At 46.0% G+C, this 12,608-nt stretch overlaps 1 protein-coding gene across 1 annotated transcript in view; it reads right to left on the bottom strand.

The window, feature by feature from the left end:
* PDXDC1 (pyridoxal dependent decarboxylase domain containing 1) overlaps positions 1-12,608 on the bottom strand; it is a 1,210,974-nt gene that overhangs the window by 649,167 nt on the left and 549,199 nt on the right. Inside the window, exon 12 of the mRNA XM_069647127.1 lies at positions 5,355-5,480. Coding sequence (XP_069503228.1) covers positions 5,355-5,480 — 126 coding nt within the window. The remainder of the gene's footprint in view (positions 1-5,354; positions 5,481-12,608) is intronic.

The following is a 12,608-nucleotide window of genomic DNA, read 5'->3' as shown; positions in this document are numbered from 1 at the left end:
GCTCTGGTTCTCTCTAGGTTGGACTATTTTAACAGCCTCTTTCTTAATCTACCTGCCTCTACTCTCTGCCCTCTGCAACTAATCCAGAACAGGCTTGCAAGACTTGTCCTTGGCCTCAAGCCCTGGGATCGTATCTCCCCAGCTCTGAAATCTCTCCATTGGCTCCAAGTGGATGCAAGGATTAAATTCAAAAACCTCTGCATTGTCCACAAGGCTTTCTGGGCCATGGGTCCAAAATACCTTCAGCTATCCCTCCACAAATACCTCCCCTCTTGAGCTTGTCACTACTCTACCTCTAGCTCCCTCAGGGTCAGTCGTTTTTCAAAGAAACAAGCTGGCAGTAGATCTCAGTCTTCAGCTGGGCCCTCCCTCTGGAACAGCCTCCCTGACACTCACACTTGAGGAGAACCATCTCTGGTTCCAGAAGCACCTCAAGGCATTCCTCTTTTCTTCTGCCTTCGCTCCCCCTCTCCCTGCTGATCTGTTCTCTCTTGGCACCGTGCACCTGGCCAGCCTCGGTCCTTCGGGCCTAGGTACCTGCTCACCCTGCCACCCTCCTGCACTGCCTCCGGCCTACCCCTTGGCACTGGGGTCTTTATCTATACCCATACAGCCCCCCCTTTTTTTCCTACAGTTATCAGACCTACCCCGTCTGCTGCCTTAAACCTACCACTGTATGTTGCCTATATTTATTTATCTATTTCTCCTTTGCTTCGCACTTTCCACTTCTCCCCCCTTCCATGCACTTTTCCCCTCCCCCTCTCCCATGCACTTGCGCATTCTCAATGTCACTGGGCCTAGTAAGATCGCCGTTTTGTTCTCCCCTGTTCCCCTCCCTTGTCATGCTCTGAAACACTTGTGTATGAGCACAATAGAAATAAAATATCAATACCCTGCAGGCTGATGTTAAAGCGAATAATAAGATGGTCTTAAAAGTCAGCAGTCTCAATGGACATGAGTCAGGTGGCTCAAATGGCGTTCACATAATGTTTAGTAAAAGATTCAAATCCCAAGCTGGAACTTGAAATGGTGTAGGAGGGAACCCTTTAGAAATGGTATAATCAGTGGCATTTTGAAATATGAAACTTCTTCCAACGTGCACTTAAAGATCGAAAGTGCTACCAATATTTGATGGTTCCAATCTGGAGCCCCCAATTTGTCAGATGTAATGAGACAGAAACACCATAGGTGTATCGCACTGAAAAGGGTCCACATTATTTTCCCTGCACCAGCTGCAGAATTTGTTCCAACGGCAGCGGAATAAGGATTTTGATGCTGGCCTTCTGGCCAAAAACAAAATTTTCATTAAGTCATCTGTGAGGTCCCAATCCTTAAATCTCAACCTCTTAGAAACCATGCTTAAAGGTTGTGTTTCTTGAACTCTGGCTGGAGAACCCAACCCTCTCGCGAGAGAAGATCCCCTCTTTGAGGAAGACGCATTGGAGGGCAGATAGACATATCCAGAAGGTCCAGTTACTACACCCTCCTGGCCCAATCCCGAGCAATTAGGATCATGGCTTTCTCAAACTTTTTCAACCTCCCAATTACTTGAGGGATGACGGGGACTGGAGGGAATGCATACAGGAGTGGAAACTCCCAGTGCACTACAAACTCATACCGTAGAGCTTCTCTTGGGTGAAATTCCCTGGAGCAGAACAGTTTGCGATTCATGTTGACACTGGTCGCGAACAGTTCCAACTCGTGGGAGACTGTGCTCTGCCTGCTCAGAGCGTCCGCCGCTGTGTTCTCCTCTCTGGCTAGATGAACTGCTGCTAGGGAGATTCCTTCTTGAATTGCCTAGAACCAGAGCTGCATTGCCTCTCTGCACAGTGGTAGTGACCCCTACACCTCCTCTCTTGACGAGATAGAACTTGGTCACACTGTTGTCCGTCATTATCATGAATTATTTTCACGTACAGAGGGCAGAAAGGCCTTCAGCACTAGCTTGATTGCCCTCAGAGCCAAAAGGTTGATGTGTAGTTTGGACCCTGATGGAGACGACCCACCGCTGACTGTCAGAATGTTGGCGTGGGCTCCCCACCCCGTGAGTGAGGCATCCGTAGCTATGGTTATCACCAGCCATGTTTGCCAAAAAGGTTCTCCCTTTAGAATGTTGTCCTTGCAGGCCCACCACAGGAGATCCTGTGTGACCCTGCTCGGAACCTGAAGCAGATCTGACATTTTGCACAAAAACTGAGACCACTGTGCTCCGAGAGCCCACTGGAGGAATCTCATTCTCGGGCGAGCCTCTAGCACCAGGAAAATGCAGGATGCTATGAGGCCGAGCAACCTCAAAAAGTTGAAGGTTGGAAGACGCTGGGCACTCAGGAATTTAGTGACCATCTGCAGAATGTGTTGAGGACTCACCTCGGGTGGCAAGGCTTTTCCCAAGGATGCATCCAGGACTGCTCCGATGAACTGCAGACTTTGAAATGGTATCATGTGGGAATTCTTGAAATTGAGGGAGAAGCCCAGTCTGTGGAGAGAGTGGCAGGTTATGCTGAGATGTTCCAGGACCTGTTCAGGGAACAGGCCCTGATCAGCCAATCGTCTAGGTATCCTCTTCTCCTGAGACTCACTACCACAACCGCCATCAACTTGATGAAAACCCTGGGGCGGAGGTCAGCCTGAGTGCAGAACTCAAAACTGTTAATGAGAACTGCCATCGGCAAACCTCAGGTACTTTGTGCTTATGATGGATAGGCACATGAAATTAAGCATCCGGAAGGTCCAATAACACCATCGAATTCTGCAGCTGGAGGGCCTAAAGGATCTGAGAAAGGGTGACCATCTTGAACTTGTCCCTCTTGAGGAACTTGTTCAAGCAGCTCAAGTCCAAGATGGGTCTCAATCCTCCGTCCGTCTTGGGGATTAGGAAATATAAATAAGGAAGAGTACCACCCTTTGTTCCTCTCTGTCACAGGTACTGGTTCTATAGCGCCTTTCTCTAGCAGACTTGACATTTTCTGCAAAAGGAGTGGATCCAGAACTTTGAATGAGTGGCTCCCCGGTGGATGATCCGAGGCCTTCTTAAAAAGGGGAGGATGTTCAGAAAGCCATCTCCCTCTTCCCCTTCGGGAATGTGTTCAGCCGCCATGGAGATACAGTCCCACAAGGTGAATGAGAACATTACAAGTGCGCAAGTGGCATAGGCTGATTTTAGCGCCATGCTTGCGGCTGAAAACACCTTTTTTTCGCCAATGTGAATGCTCATCGTCCCCATCTGGAGTTTTCTGCCACTTGCTTGGACGTGCAAGTAGACTACCAGGCTTTCCGGTGTCGGGTGTATGGATAAGTAATCCGGATCACTGCTTGATGGTCTATATTTCTTGGTGAGGTTCTTGTTGACAGCCGGACTTGTATCCGGTGCCTCTCAATTTGCTTTAACACTCTTCTGCAGGGCAATGTGACAAGGTAATACAGGGTCTTTCTGTGGTCCCTTATACAAAATATCTGTAAGATCGGCCTGTTCAAATGGAGGAGCAGACCTGCCCCATCCCAAAAATTCTATTACCCTAGACATTAACTGCCTATAGAAAGCATCTGCTTGCTCTGCTGGGTCTGACTTGCCAAATTCCTAGCGATGTATCTATACCACTTGCTGACTGCAAATTTTCATAAAGATCCTTCATTCTGAATTCCTCCGCAATGAGGGCCACAGGAACATTAGGTGTTCCAAACTATAATCCAAAGGGTGGTGTATCCTGGTCGGATGGCTCATGTTCTTCATATATGGAAAACAAGGACTTAAAGAATTCCTTCCTACATAGAGGTTTAAAGGGCTTCTCCATTTTTCGACACGGATGGCCTCGATGCTTTTGGCGTTACAGGTTTCGACGCTATCGGCATTGATTGAGTCCTTGAAAGACTCGACCCCTGACTCAATAGAGTATTTGATGGACGAAGACTAATCCTGTCATCGAGGCAAGACCTCAATGGATCTCCAGGGGTCAATGGCTCATCTCCCGGGCTCAAGAGCGCGTCGGATTTGGCTTTAGACTTCTCCTTGTCAGCTTTTGAGGGTGCGACAGGAGCATGACCTTGTGTTCTCCTTCGAGGGGGCTGGGGCCACCTTCTCGAAGATTTCTAGATTTTTCTGCCTGAATACCTCCCATTGGGCTGAAGTCGCCAACTTACTTGGGCAGGCTATTTTCCTTTCAGGCGAGGAATTCGAGCATGTGGAAGGGGACCTATGGCACCTTTTCTTCATCTTTCTCAAAGAAGATGAGGAGTGATGTGAACCGCTTCTGGAACGAGAGCGTTTCTTGAACCTTTTCCTCCGTGGCGAGTCCCCTCATCTGACGAGCACCTTTTCAACGGTGTCGTCGAGAGGGATTTCGTAGGGTGCCTACCCTTAGCCAACTCCTCCTTACGCTCCTTCAATGCTGGTCATGGACTGGCAAGATCCACAGTCTGCCGTTCTTTGCTCGACACCAAGGCACCACAGACAGACCCCTCTGGGGGTCTGTAATGGCCATCATGGCGCCGCAGTCATGACACTTTTTAAGCCCGGTCTTCGGGGTCAATGAAGCCGATGATGAGGTCCTTTTCTCAAAGTTGCAGTTTCTGAGGAAACCGAAAGCGTGCCATAATCTTCATAGCGTAAACTATCGCAGAAAAAGGGAACTGAAACTAACGGGCACTGCGCACGGTATATATACCCACAATGGCGTTTACCTCAAGACTACGGCCCTCGAGGGACATCGAGTCAAGCGTACGAACGCACATCGCCCTCTGCCGAAAGGTTTTTTCCAAAGCAGCTAAAGCTGCAAGGGAGGATATCTAAAGATGAGGAATACGTTGGAGGACAATTCATTCGAAATCTAGTTCTTTTATATTGGTTAAAAAAAGCTTCCAGAATCAGGGGAGGTCTTGCTATTGCTTAGTACGAGGCAATTACTTCACTGTAACATTTTCTTTCGACTGGTCTGGGACCAGTTGGTGTAATCAACCGGTGCATCAGGCAATTGGCAAACAGTATTTACAGTTACAGCTTTGAAGGGAAATTGAGAAATGTTAGTACTTTTGTCCAAATGGACAGATCTTGCTCAGTTTTATTTACATTTGTAAAACACGGTCCAGTCACTGCAACACTTGTGGAAAGAAAATAATTCATTTGGGATTGTGTAGTCACTTCAGGAGAAAAACTACTGAATTTAATGGAATTTTACCTCCTCCTTCAACACCGATTTAATTTGTGAATAATGTGGTCACATCTTTTACCAACTTTTGCAAAGCAATCCAAAGTAAGTGAGGGCATTCGGGTAGAGATCATGTTATGAGCAATAACAACATGTTATAATATACTGTCTGACAATAATAAAAACATGCATAAAATAATAAATGCTACATACCAGCTGAGAGGCATGTTTTATTCTTTCAATAATCCCATCATGGCCAAGGTACTGTAGGGATAGCCACAAAGGCAGAGCACGAAGCTTCTCCACTGGCTGACTGGATGTAAGGCCTGCAGCGAGCGACTGAAAAATTAAGAAGAGAATGCGGCATAACTATACTGTATGTATCACATCCAAAGTCCATACAAGACCTCCGTAAACATATGTCATTCTGTAAAATGAAATTGTAACATTTCTAAAAAAACATGTTCAAGCAGATTTTATCTTTTAAATTATGAAAATAGAGTTCACACAACTGGAACTCTAAAGAGAAACAAGTGGATTATTGTTAAAGGGAAGCATCTTTCTTTTTATGTAGATCATGTCATTTTAAACAGTTCACACAATTGGTCGGATCCAGGCAGCATCTTGCTCTATTGATATGGATTGTTATGTGCATTGCGCATAGCTGATTTTAGAGAGCAGGTTATCCCAGTAGGCATGTGCACTATGGCCAGAACACGTACAAAAAATGTGTGCGGATGGTCAAGTGAATGCCATGAACAAAAAAATGTTCTGCTTACACTCACTCCAAGAGTTAAAGAACAGGCATTTTTTAATATTCAAATTCCATCCCACAGATACTTACTGCTTCTACATGTTGATGAATGGTGCCTGTAAATGGCCTTCTAGTATCTAGCCGTGGGTGTGCCAATCGCCCTCTACACCGATCTCTGTACAGCTAATTGAAATCAGCAGAGTGGGTACAAGGACTTACCTCATTATTACGTCACATGCTTAACGTGCAGCAATGCAGTTGATATGATGTGCAAGACAGTCTACTTATTGGTGAAAAAGTAGTTCTTAAATAGACCACCTTGCTCCCTCTATGCAGTCTTCACTCCCACACCATAAAGTCTCAAACAGCATAACATTGGGGACAGTTAGCTTAGAAGGGGGCTTAGAGCAGAAGGTCATTATTGAGAAGATTTTCTGAGCCATGTGTTCAAGATTTTGAAGGCACCCACTCATACAAGTGTCCTCATGAAAATGCAAAAGTAAAGAGAACACGCCCCATCAGGGAATGAGACCAAGAGATGAGTTGCAAGGATGACAAAAGTGTATATAATAAAGAACGCCAGCAAAGAACTCTGCTGCCGCCAGCGCCCTGCCAAAAATTACACGGGCAGCACATTATAAAAGAATTTCATCATGGATTAAATCACTACATATAGTCAAAAAGCACAGTGCTGATTGGAGGGGCCATATGACGCAGCCTGCTCCATAGGAGATGACAGGCTCTAATTAGCCGCTGCTTCCAAGTCAATCTTGGGGCACGTGGGTCAGCTGGGCTCATCTCTGCGGTGAAGGTCAGGGTGAACAGGCAATACATAACCATCAAAGCCAAACAACAGAACTGATAATACAAGAATAATGGCGAACATCAGATCTTTGCATGAATAGGGGAATTTAGTGAAATGTGACTAATCTATTGTCATTCTGACCTCGACATTCAGGGCTTCATTGATACGGGGGTTCCCACTCCCACGTGTCTCCCCTTGGGGATTTGATCTACTGCTTACCTTCCCTGGTGTCTTATGATACGAACAGACATGTGTTGCTTTGGGGAGAATATACTACTGTGCGGGATTATAGAGTTGTGGTGGGTGTCCTGGATTGGTCAAGGCAAAGGGTCAGATGTGTACCAGCATGAAAGGGATTGGGCGGTCGGGTTTGGTGAACATCGGGCCTGGTGGGGTGGGGGTTTAGAGTGCACAGGCAGTTTAGTGGAGACGGATGGTCACTTGTGCTGGGGCCTGCTCCAGTCTCACACGCTGCACAGAGCACATTCTGTAAAAAAGACACTAAACATTTGCAATAATAAATGGCTGGACTACCGTGAGAACAAGGCTCGTGCGCAGCAGGTCTAGGGTGGCGATGGCTTGGGCTTTCTGTGAGAGATGCAGGGGAGGGGAGGGCTGCGAGAAGCAGAGGGAGGGTTTTTCGGGCTTAGTTGAAGATGGCGTCTGCTCTCATACAAAATGGGGTCTGTTCATCGGGGGGGGGGTGAGCTATGTTATTCGTATAACCCTTTACGTTATGTCCTGAGGGAACGTACCTTGGGGGTGGGTATCCCCACCCCTTTGGCCAATGCATAATGTATTTACAGCGGGAAAGGCAAGGGAGTGGGATAGGACATCTCCTTCCCAACATTCCCCCCTTTCGTTACTCCTAAAGTAACTAATTCCTTCCCCCAGTATTTTTTTGTACATTAGGCCTTCTTTCGGCTTCCTCCCATGTGGGACTTCCTTTTATGGGCATCCACGCTCTGCACACACTTCTTAGACTCTCCACACGTTGTGCATATTCTTCTGGGGGTACAGGCCATATAAATAAATCCCCCACCCCCGTCTAGATCGACCCACACTTCCCTGTAATTTTCAAGATCTTGGGGCTGTTTAATAGTGGTATAATAGTACTTGTCTACCTCATCCCCGGTATGGTATATTGCCACCATACGATATTTGGGCTCATAACTCTCACCAGTTTGTATCTGTATTTCCCTAGTATTATGAGGCACCCCGTTATTGTTATTTCTATTACCAATAGTCACCATCATCATCGCACTGCCCAACTGGCACACACAGAAGATCAGCAGGAGAACACAATAATATGAATCAACATTTTCATTGCAGTTCCGAGACATGCGGGTACCCAGCCAAATGCCATGTTGAACCAGTCATTTTCCTGCATGCGCCCTTCCTTCTTCATTTTCACTCCATGTTTGTGTACTGCCGCAATCACGTGATAGTGTCCCATTGTCAGTGTCTGAAGAAGTTACAAATGTGCAACAGGAAATCCCAATCTTTTTGCAAACACCACCTTCCATAGCAATGAGGCAATCTTAGTTCCGCCTTGATGATGTTGAACCCCTCCTGTGTGTCATTTGCCAGCTGGATGAGCTCCCACCTGAGGATTTGCAACCATTTTGCATTTTGCTCTCGCTTGGACGCTGGGCACGAGCAATGCAAAAAGTGTCTCTGCTGAGTTATAAAAGTGTGTATTCTTCAGGGATCTGTGCGAGTAGGTCAGAGGATTCAAGACAGGTAGTTCGAGGCGTGCTTCCTTCGGAACAGACTATCACATTGATCACCTCCGGGTAGTTTGCGAAAGATGGGGATGGCGCTTCTTTTGGCTGAGGTGCCACTTTCTGACTTGGAGGTACCACTACCCCCTTTAGATGCTCTTCAGGTATCACCAGCAGCAAGGAATATAGTGTTGTAAGCGCACAACAGCCCCTCCAGGATAATGGGAGGGGCAAGTATGCCTTTTTGCCACACACCCAGTAATAGTTCATTAGTGCAGCAGTGCCTTTCCTAAGATCAGGGATAATGAATGGTTCTGTTGCAACGTATGTTAGAACCCATGGACACTTTTCCTTCCCCATAGAAAAACAGTTCGTAATTCTCTTCTTGCTAGACCTTGATCAGTTTTTCCAAGGACTGTGACCCATGTCAACCTTGCGATATGCTCTGTCCATATTTGCACGCATGTCTCTTCCATCCAATCCAGCCTATCATCTGAGAGGCCACACAGTCCCTCAGCCTTGCACATGAAGGTTGAGTCTTGCCATTTGTTTTCTGCGAAGCTTGGGCCCTCAATGGCCAGGAATGGTTCTTTAAAACATTAAGAGCCTTTCGATCCCTTGTTTGCGAATGCTCTCATCTGGCGGGAGGAGCTTCATTTTTACTGTGTGTGCCTGATTTTTCCTACATAGTGTGAGGTGGATGAGACATTGTGACTCTACTAAGGGTGCTTCTTTATGCACTAAAATCTTGGGCGCCCCAGACGCCTGCAGTATTAAAGAACACACATAGTAACTTCCATTGGTTGTTCGCCTTCCTGTGGCACTCGTATCTGAATACCAACTGTTGGACTGTCCAGGATGGCGAAGGTCTTCTTCTTTATCTAGCCCCAAACCATGGTAGACATCGTATTTGTATTGGCGTGTCTGTCCTTTTCTTCCTGCTATTACGCAAAAGAGATTGCTTCTTCCCTGTTAAACTTTTGCACAGTCTATCATTATTGCACAGTGATCTTTGTATGTTTGCAGGTAACAAATGAGTCATTCGGCTACTGCACAGCGTGGATTGGGAGCAATTACATGCAATCTTAGTAGCGGCTGACCTTGAAGGTTGCATATTGTACACTAGGAACATATCAGTATTTACATTCGCATCAGTGTTTACATTTGTTAGCTGATACGCGATAGCGGAGGAGGAGCTCAATATCATTTTGGGTTCTGGGGTGTGTACCTTATCAGATATTTCATCAAGTCCTGAGGTGGAAACTATGTTAGGTCGCGAGGTATCTCGTGGAATTGTAAAGGGAGTGGGGGGTGGCAGTGTAACATTCATTGCACGAGATATGCTTTTAGTTCCATTCTCAACAAATAATGCAATTTCTGGGGTTACTCTGGTCACATTCCTATGCAGACTTGTTAGATTTAAAGACACATTGCTGCCTCCCTTCCATTTCAACCCCTTCTTTTATATCTCCCCCAGATAAAAGTAGCACCCCAGTAAATCCCCAAAATACACATTGTTATTGTAAAGAGTATTGCAACAAAGTGAAGACCACAGTCATAACTATAAGCTAGAGTTGCGCTCAATTTATTCCTACTGCTATCTAACTGAACATTAACATTAAGTGGTGTCAACTCCAGCATCGTTGCACCTATAGGAACTGATAAAATGGGACAGGCATTAATAAAGTTTCAGACGGGATATGAGAGAGAGTGAGAGAGAAAAAAAGAGAATCATCACGGTTTACTTTATATTTACATTACGTAGATATATTCTTTTAGTTTCAATTGTTTCATTGTTTTCTGCGCCCCCCCTTTAAGGCACTGCAGCGTTTGGTTGAGTGTTATCTTGGTTCTCCGGTTCTGCACTATTGTGTGCTTTCCTGGCATCTGAGAGATGGATCCTGTACCGCAGCCCCCTCACTTTTACAGCGAGAGGGGTGCAGGAGATTACTTCATATGGCCCATGGAATCTTGGAGAGTTCAATTTTCGCACAAAGCTCTGCATGTATACTAACTCCCCTAGCATTAGAGGCTGTGCGGGGCTGTCTTGGGCTGCAGTCGTTGTGACCGTTTCATTTTCTGTGGTGAATGCAGGTGCAATCTGTTCGGCAATGCATCTCACTGCTTTTGTGAGTTGTGTAAGGTATTTCTTCAATTCCTCTCCCAACACAGTGGCTGTTCTGTGTGTGCCCTTCTTACTGGTGACAAGGGCGTTTGCATGTGTCGACCAGTAACTATTTTGTGGGGGGCAGGTGGTGGCCCTTGCTAGGCTGAGTGCGCAGCTGGAAAAGAGCTTAGGGCAGTCAGTACACCCAATGTTTCTTCAAGGAGTGCCACAGTTTTGATAACCTGCTTTTATGGAGGCAGTTTATTTCCTCTACAACCCTGTTTACTTGCAGGTGGTAAATCGAGCACATTTTGTGTTTTATTCCTAGCAGCAATGTCACTTCTTTGAATACATAATTGACAAAATGAGTTCCATTGTCTGATCGTATGACATCACATATTCCCCATCGGGGGGAATACTTCTCTAACGAGAAACTTATTTGCGCACTTTGCGTCCAGGTACGCACAGGGTTTCCACCCATCGAAAGGACATACCAACATAATCAAATATCGTGCTCCATTGCACTTCTCCCCCATGTCTGCAAAATCAATATGCAACTCACAGAAGGGACCTATGGGGCGGGGCAGTGTTCCTCGCAGGGTTCTTAAAGTCATCCCAGAATAGAACACTTGGCATGTTGCACACTCAACCACCATTTTACTTACATACTCTTGGAGTTTTGGGATGAACCAATCTTGCCGGAGATCAGCTGCTATGTGCTGTTTTGAGCTATGGGCGGGGAAGTGTAATTCTTTGAAGGCCACATATAATAGGTTCTACGGGCATGACAACCTTTCCTGTTGTGTCCTGTCTCCACAATAAATCTGTGGTCGACTGAGTACATCCCCGTTTGGTCCATATGTTTTGTTCTTCTGGCAGGGCTCTCTTTTGCAGCTCTATTATTTGTATAATGGGGAGTGCATTGTACCCTTCTGTTTTTGGCTCTCCTGTTTTGCTCATTAGAATGCATTCTGCACTTGTGTGTATGGGAAGATATGCTGCTTCCTTTGCTGCCGCATCCTCGTCTGCATTTCCCAAAGATATTTTGTCCATGTTATGTGTGTGTGCCTGGCATTTCACTATGGCTACTACAGAGGGTTATGCAAGTGCTTCAATTTATTCAATAGCTCTGCATGCTGTACTGGGGACTCATCAGCCCTTCTGAACTCTCTTCTTCGCCAACGGTAGCGGCCAGCATGTGCCGTTGTGGTTACGTATGCTGAGTCAGAGTATATCGTCGCTGCACATTCTTTTGCTGTGTGCAGGGCCTCCATCAATGCCACTAGCTCTGCAGCGTGGGTGGAGTAGTACATGGGCAGGCATTTTTTAACTAGCGAGATGCTAGTTAAAATACTCTGTCTTCCAACCGCACTTCTACTGCCCCTACATGTTATTTTCCTGTTTCTTGGTTGATGGATGCTAAGCCATCAACAAAGAACACTTCTCCGTCCTGTAATTAATTTTCCCTTGCTTTTGGAATGTCATCCCCTTCTCCCTCGTATGTAGCACAATCATGTTCCTACAAATCTTGGACGGTGCATGGCTCTGCGAGAAACGTGGTTGGGTTTACGGATTTACATCTCACTACATGGCTATTGGGGCTTGAGAGTATTATTTTGTACGCTGACGCCCTTTGTGTGGCGAGGGTGGATTTTGACCTTTCAAGTATTGCAAAGAGTGCTCCACATACAGGGTGACATATACCATGACAATTGTCAAACCTTTTTCAATTGCAAAGGCAGCAGCTACGATAGCTTGTTCGCAAACAAAGTGGCCTTGCATCATTGAATCAAGTGTACCACTGTAATAAACCAGAGGTTTGTGACCCATGGAGCTCTTCTGGGTCAACACTACTGTCATTAGAGTACCATCGGAGTCTGAAAAAAGATAACATTCTCGCTCATAATCAGGTGTGGCTAGGACTGGGGCCGTAGAGATCAAATCTTTTAGGCTGTTGAAGGCTATTTGCATTTCTGCTGTCCATTTTATAAGTGTCTCGTCTTTCTGTGCTTCTTTTAGGCCTTGCATAGTGGTCTTGTGTAGGTTGCATAATCTAGTATCCATGCCCTACAGTAAT

This window comes from Ambystoma mexicanum, chromosome 2q, assembly GCF_040938575.1.
Source record: "Ambystoma mexicanum isolate Mex_15411 chromosome 2q, UKY_AmexF1_1, whole genome shotgun sequence".
NCBI classification, from domain to species: Eukaryota; Metazoa; Chordata; class Amphibia; order Caudata; family Ambystomatidae; genus Ambystoma; species Ambystoma mexicanum.
Note: the sequence above shows the minus strand (reverse complement) of the source record. Positions and strands in the feature narration are given on the sequence as shown.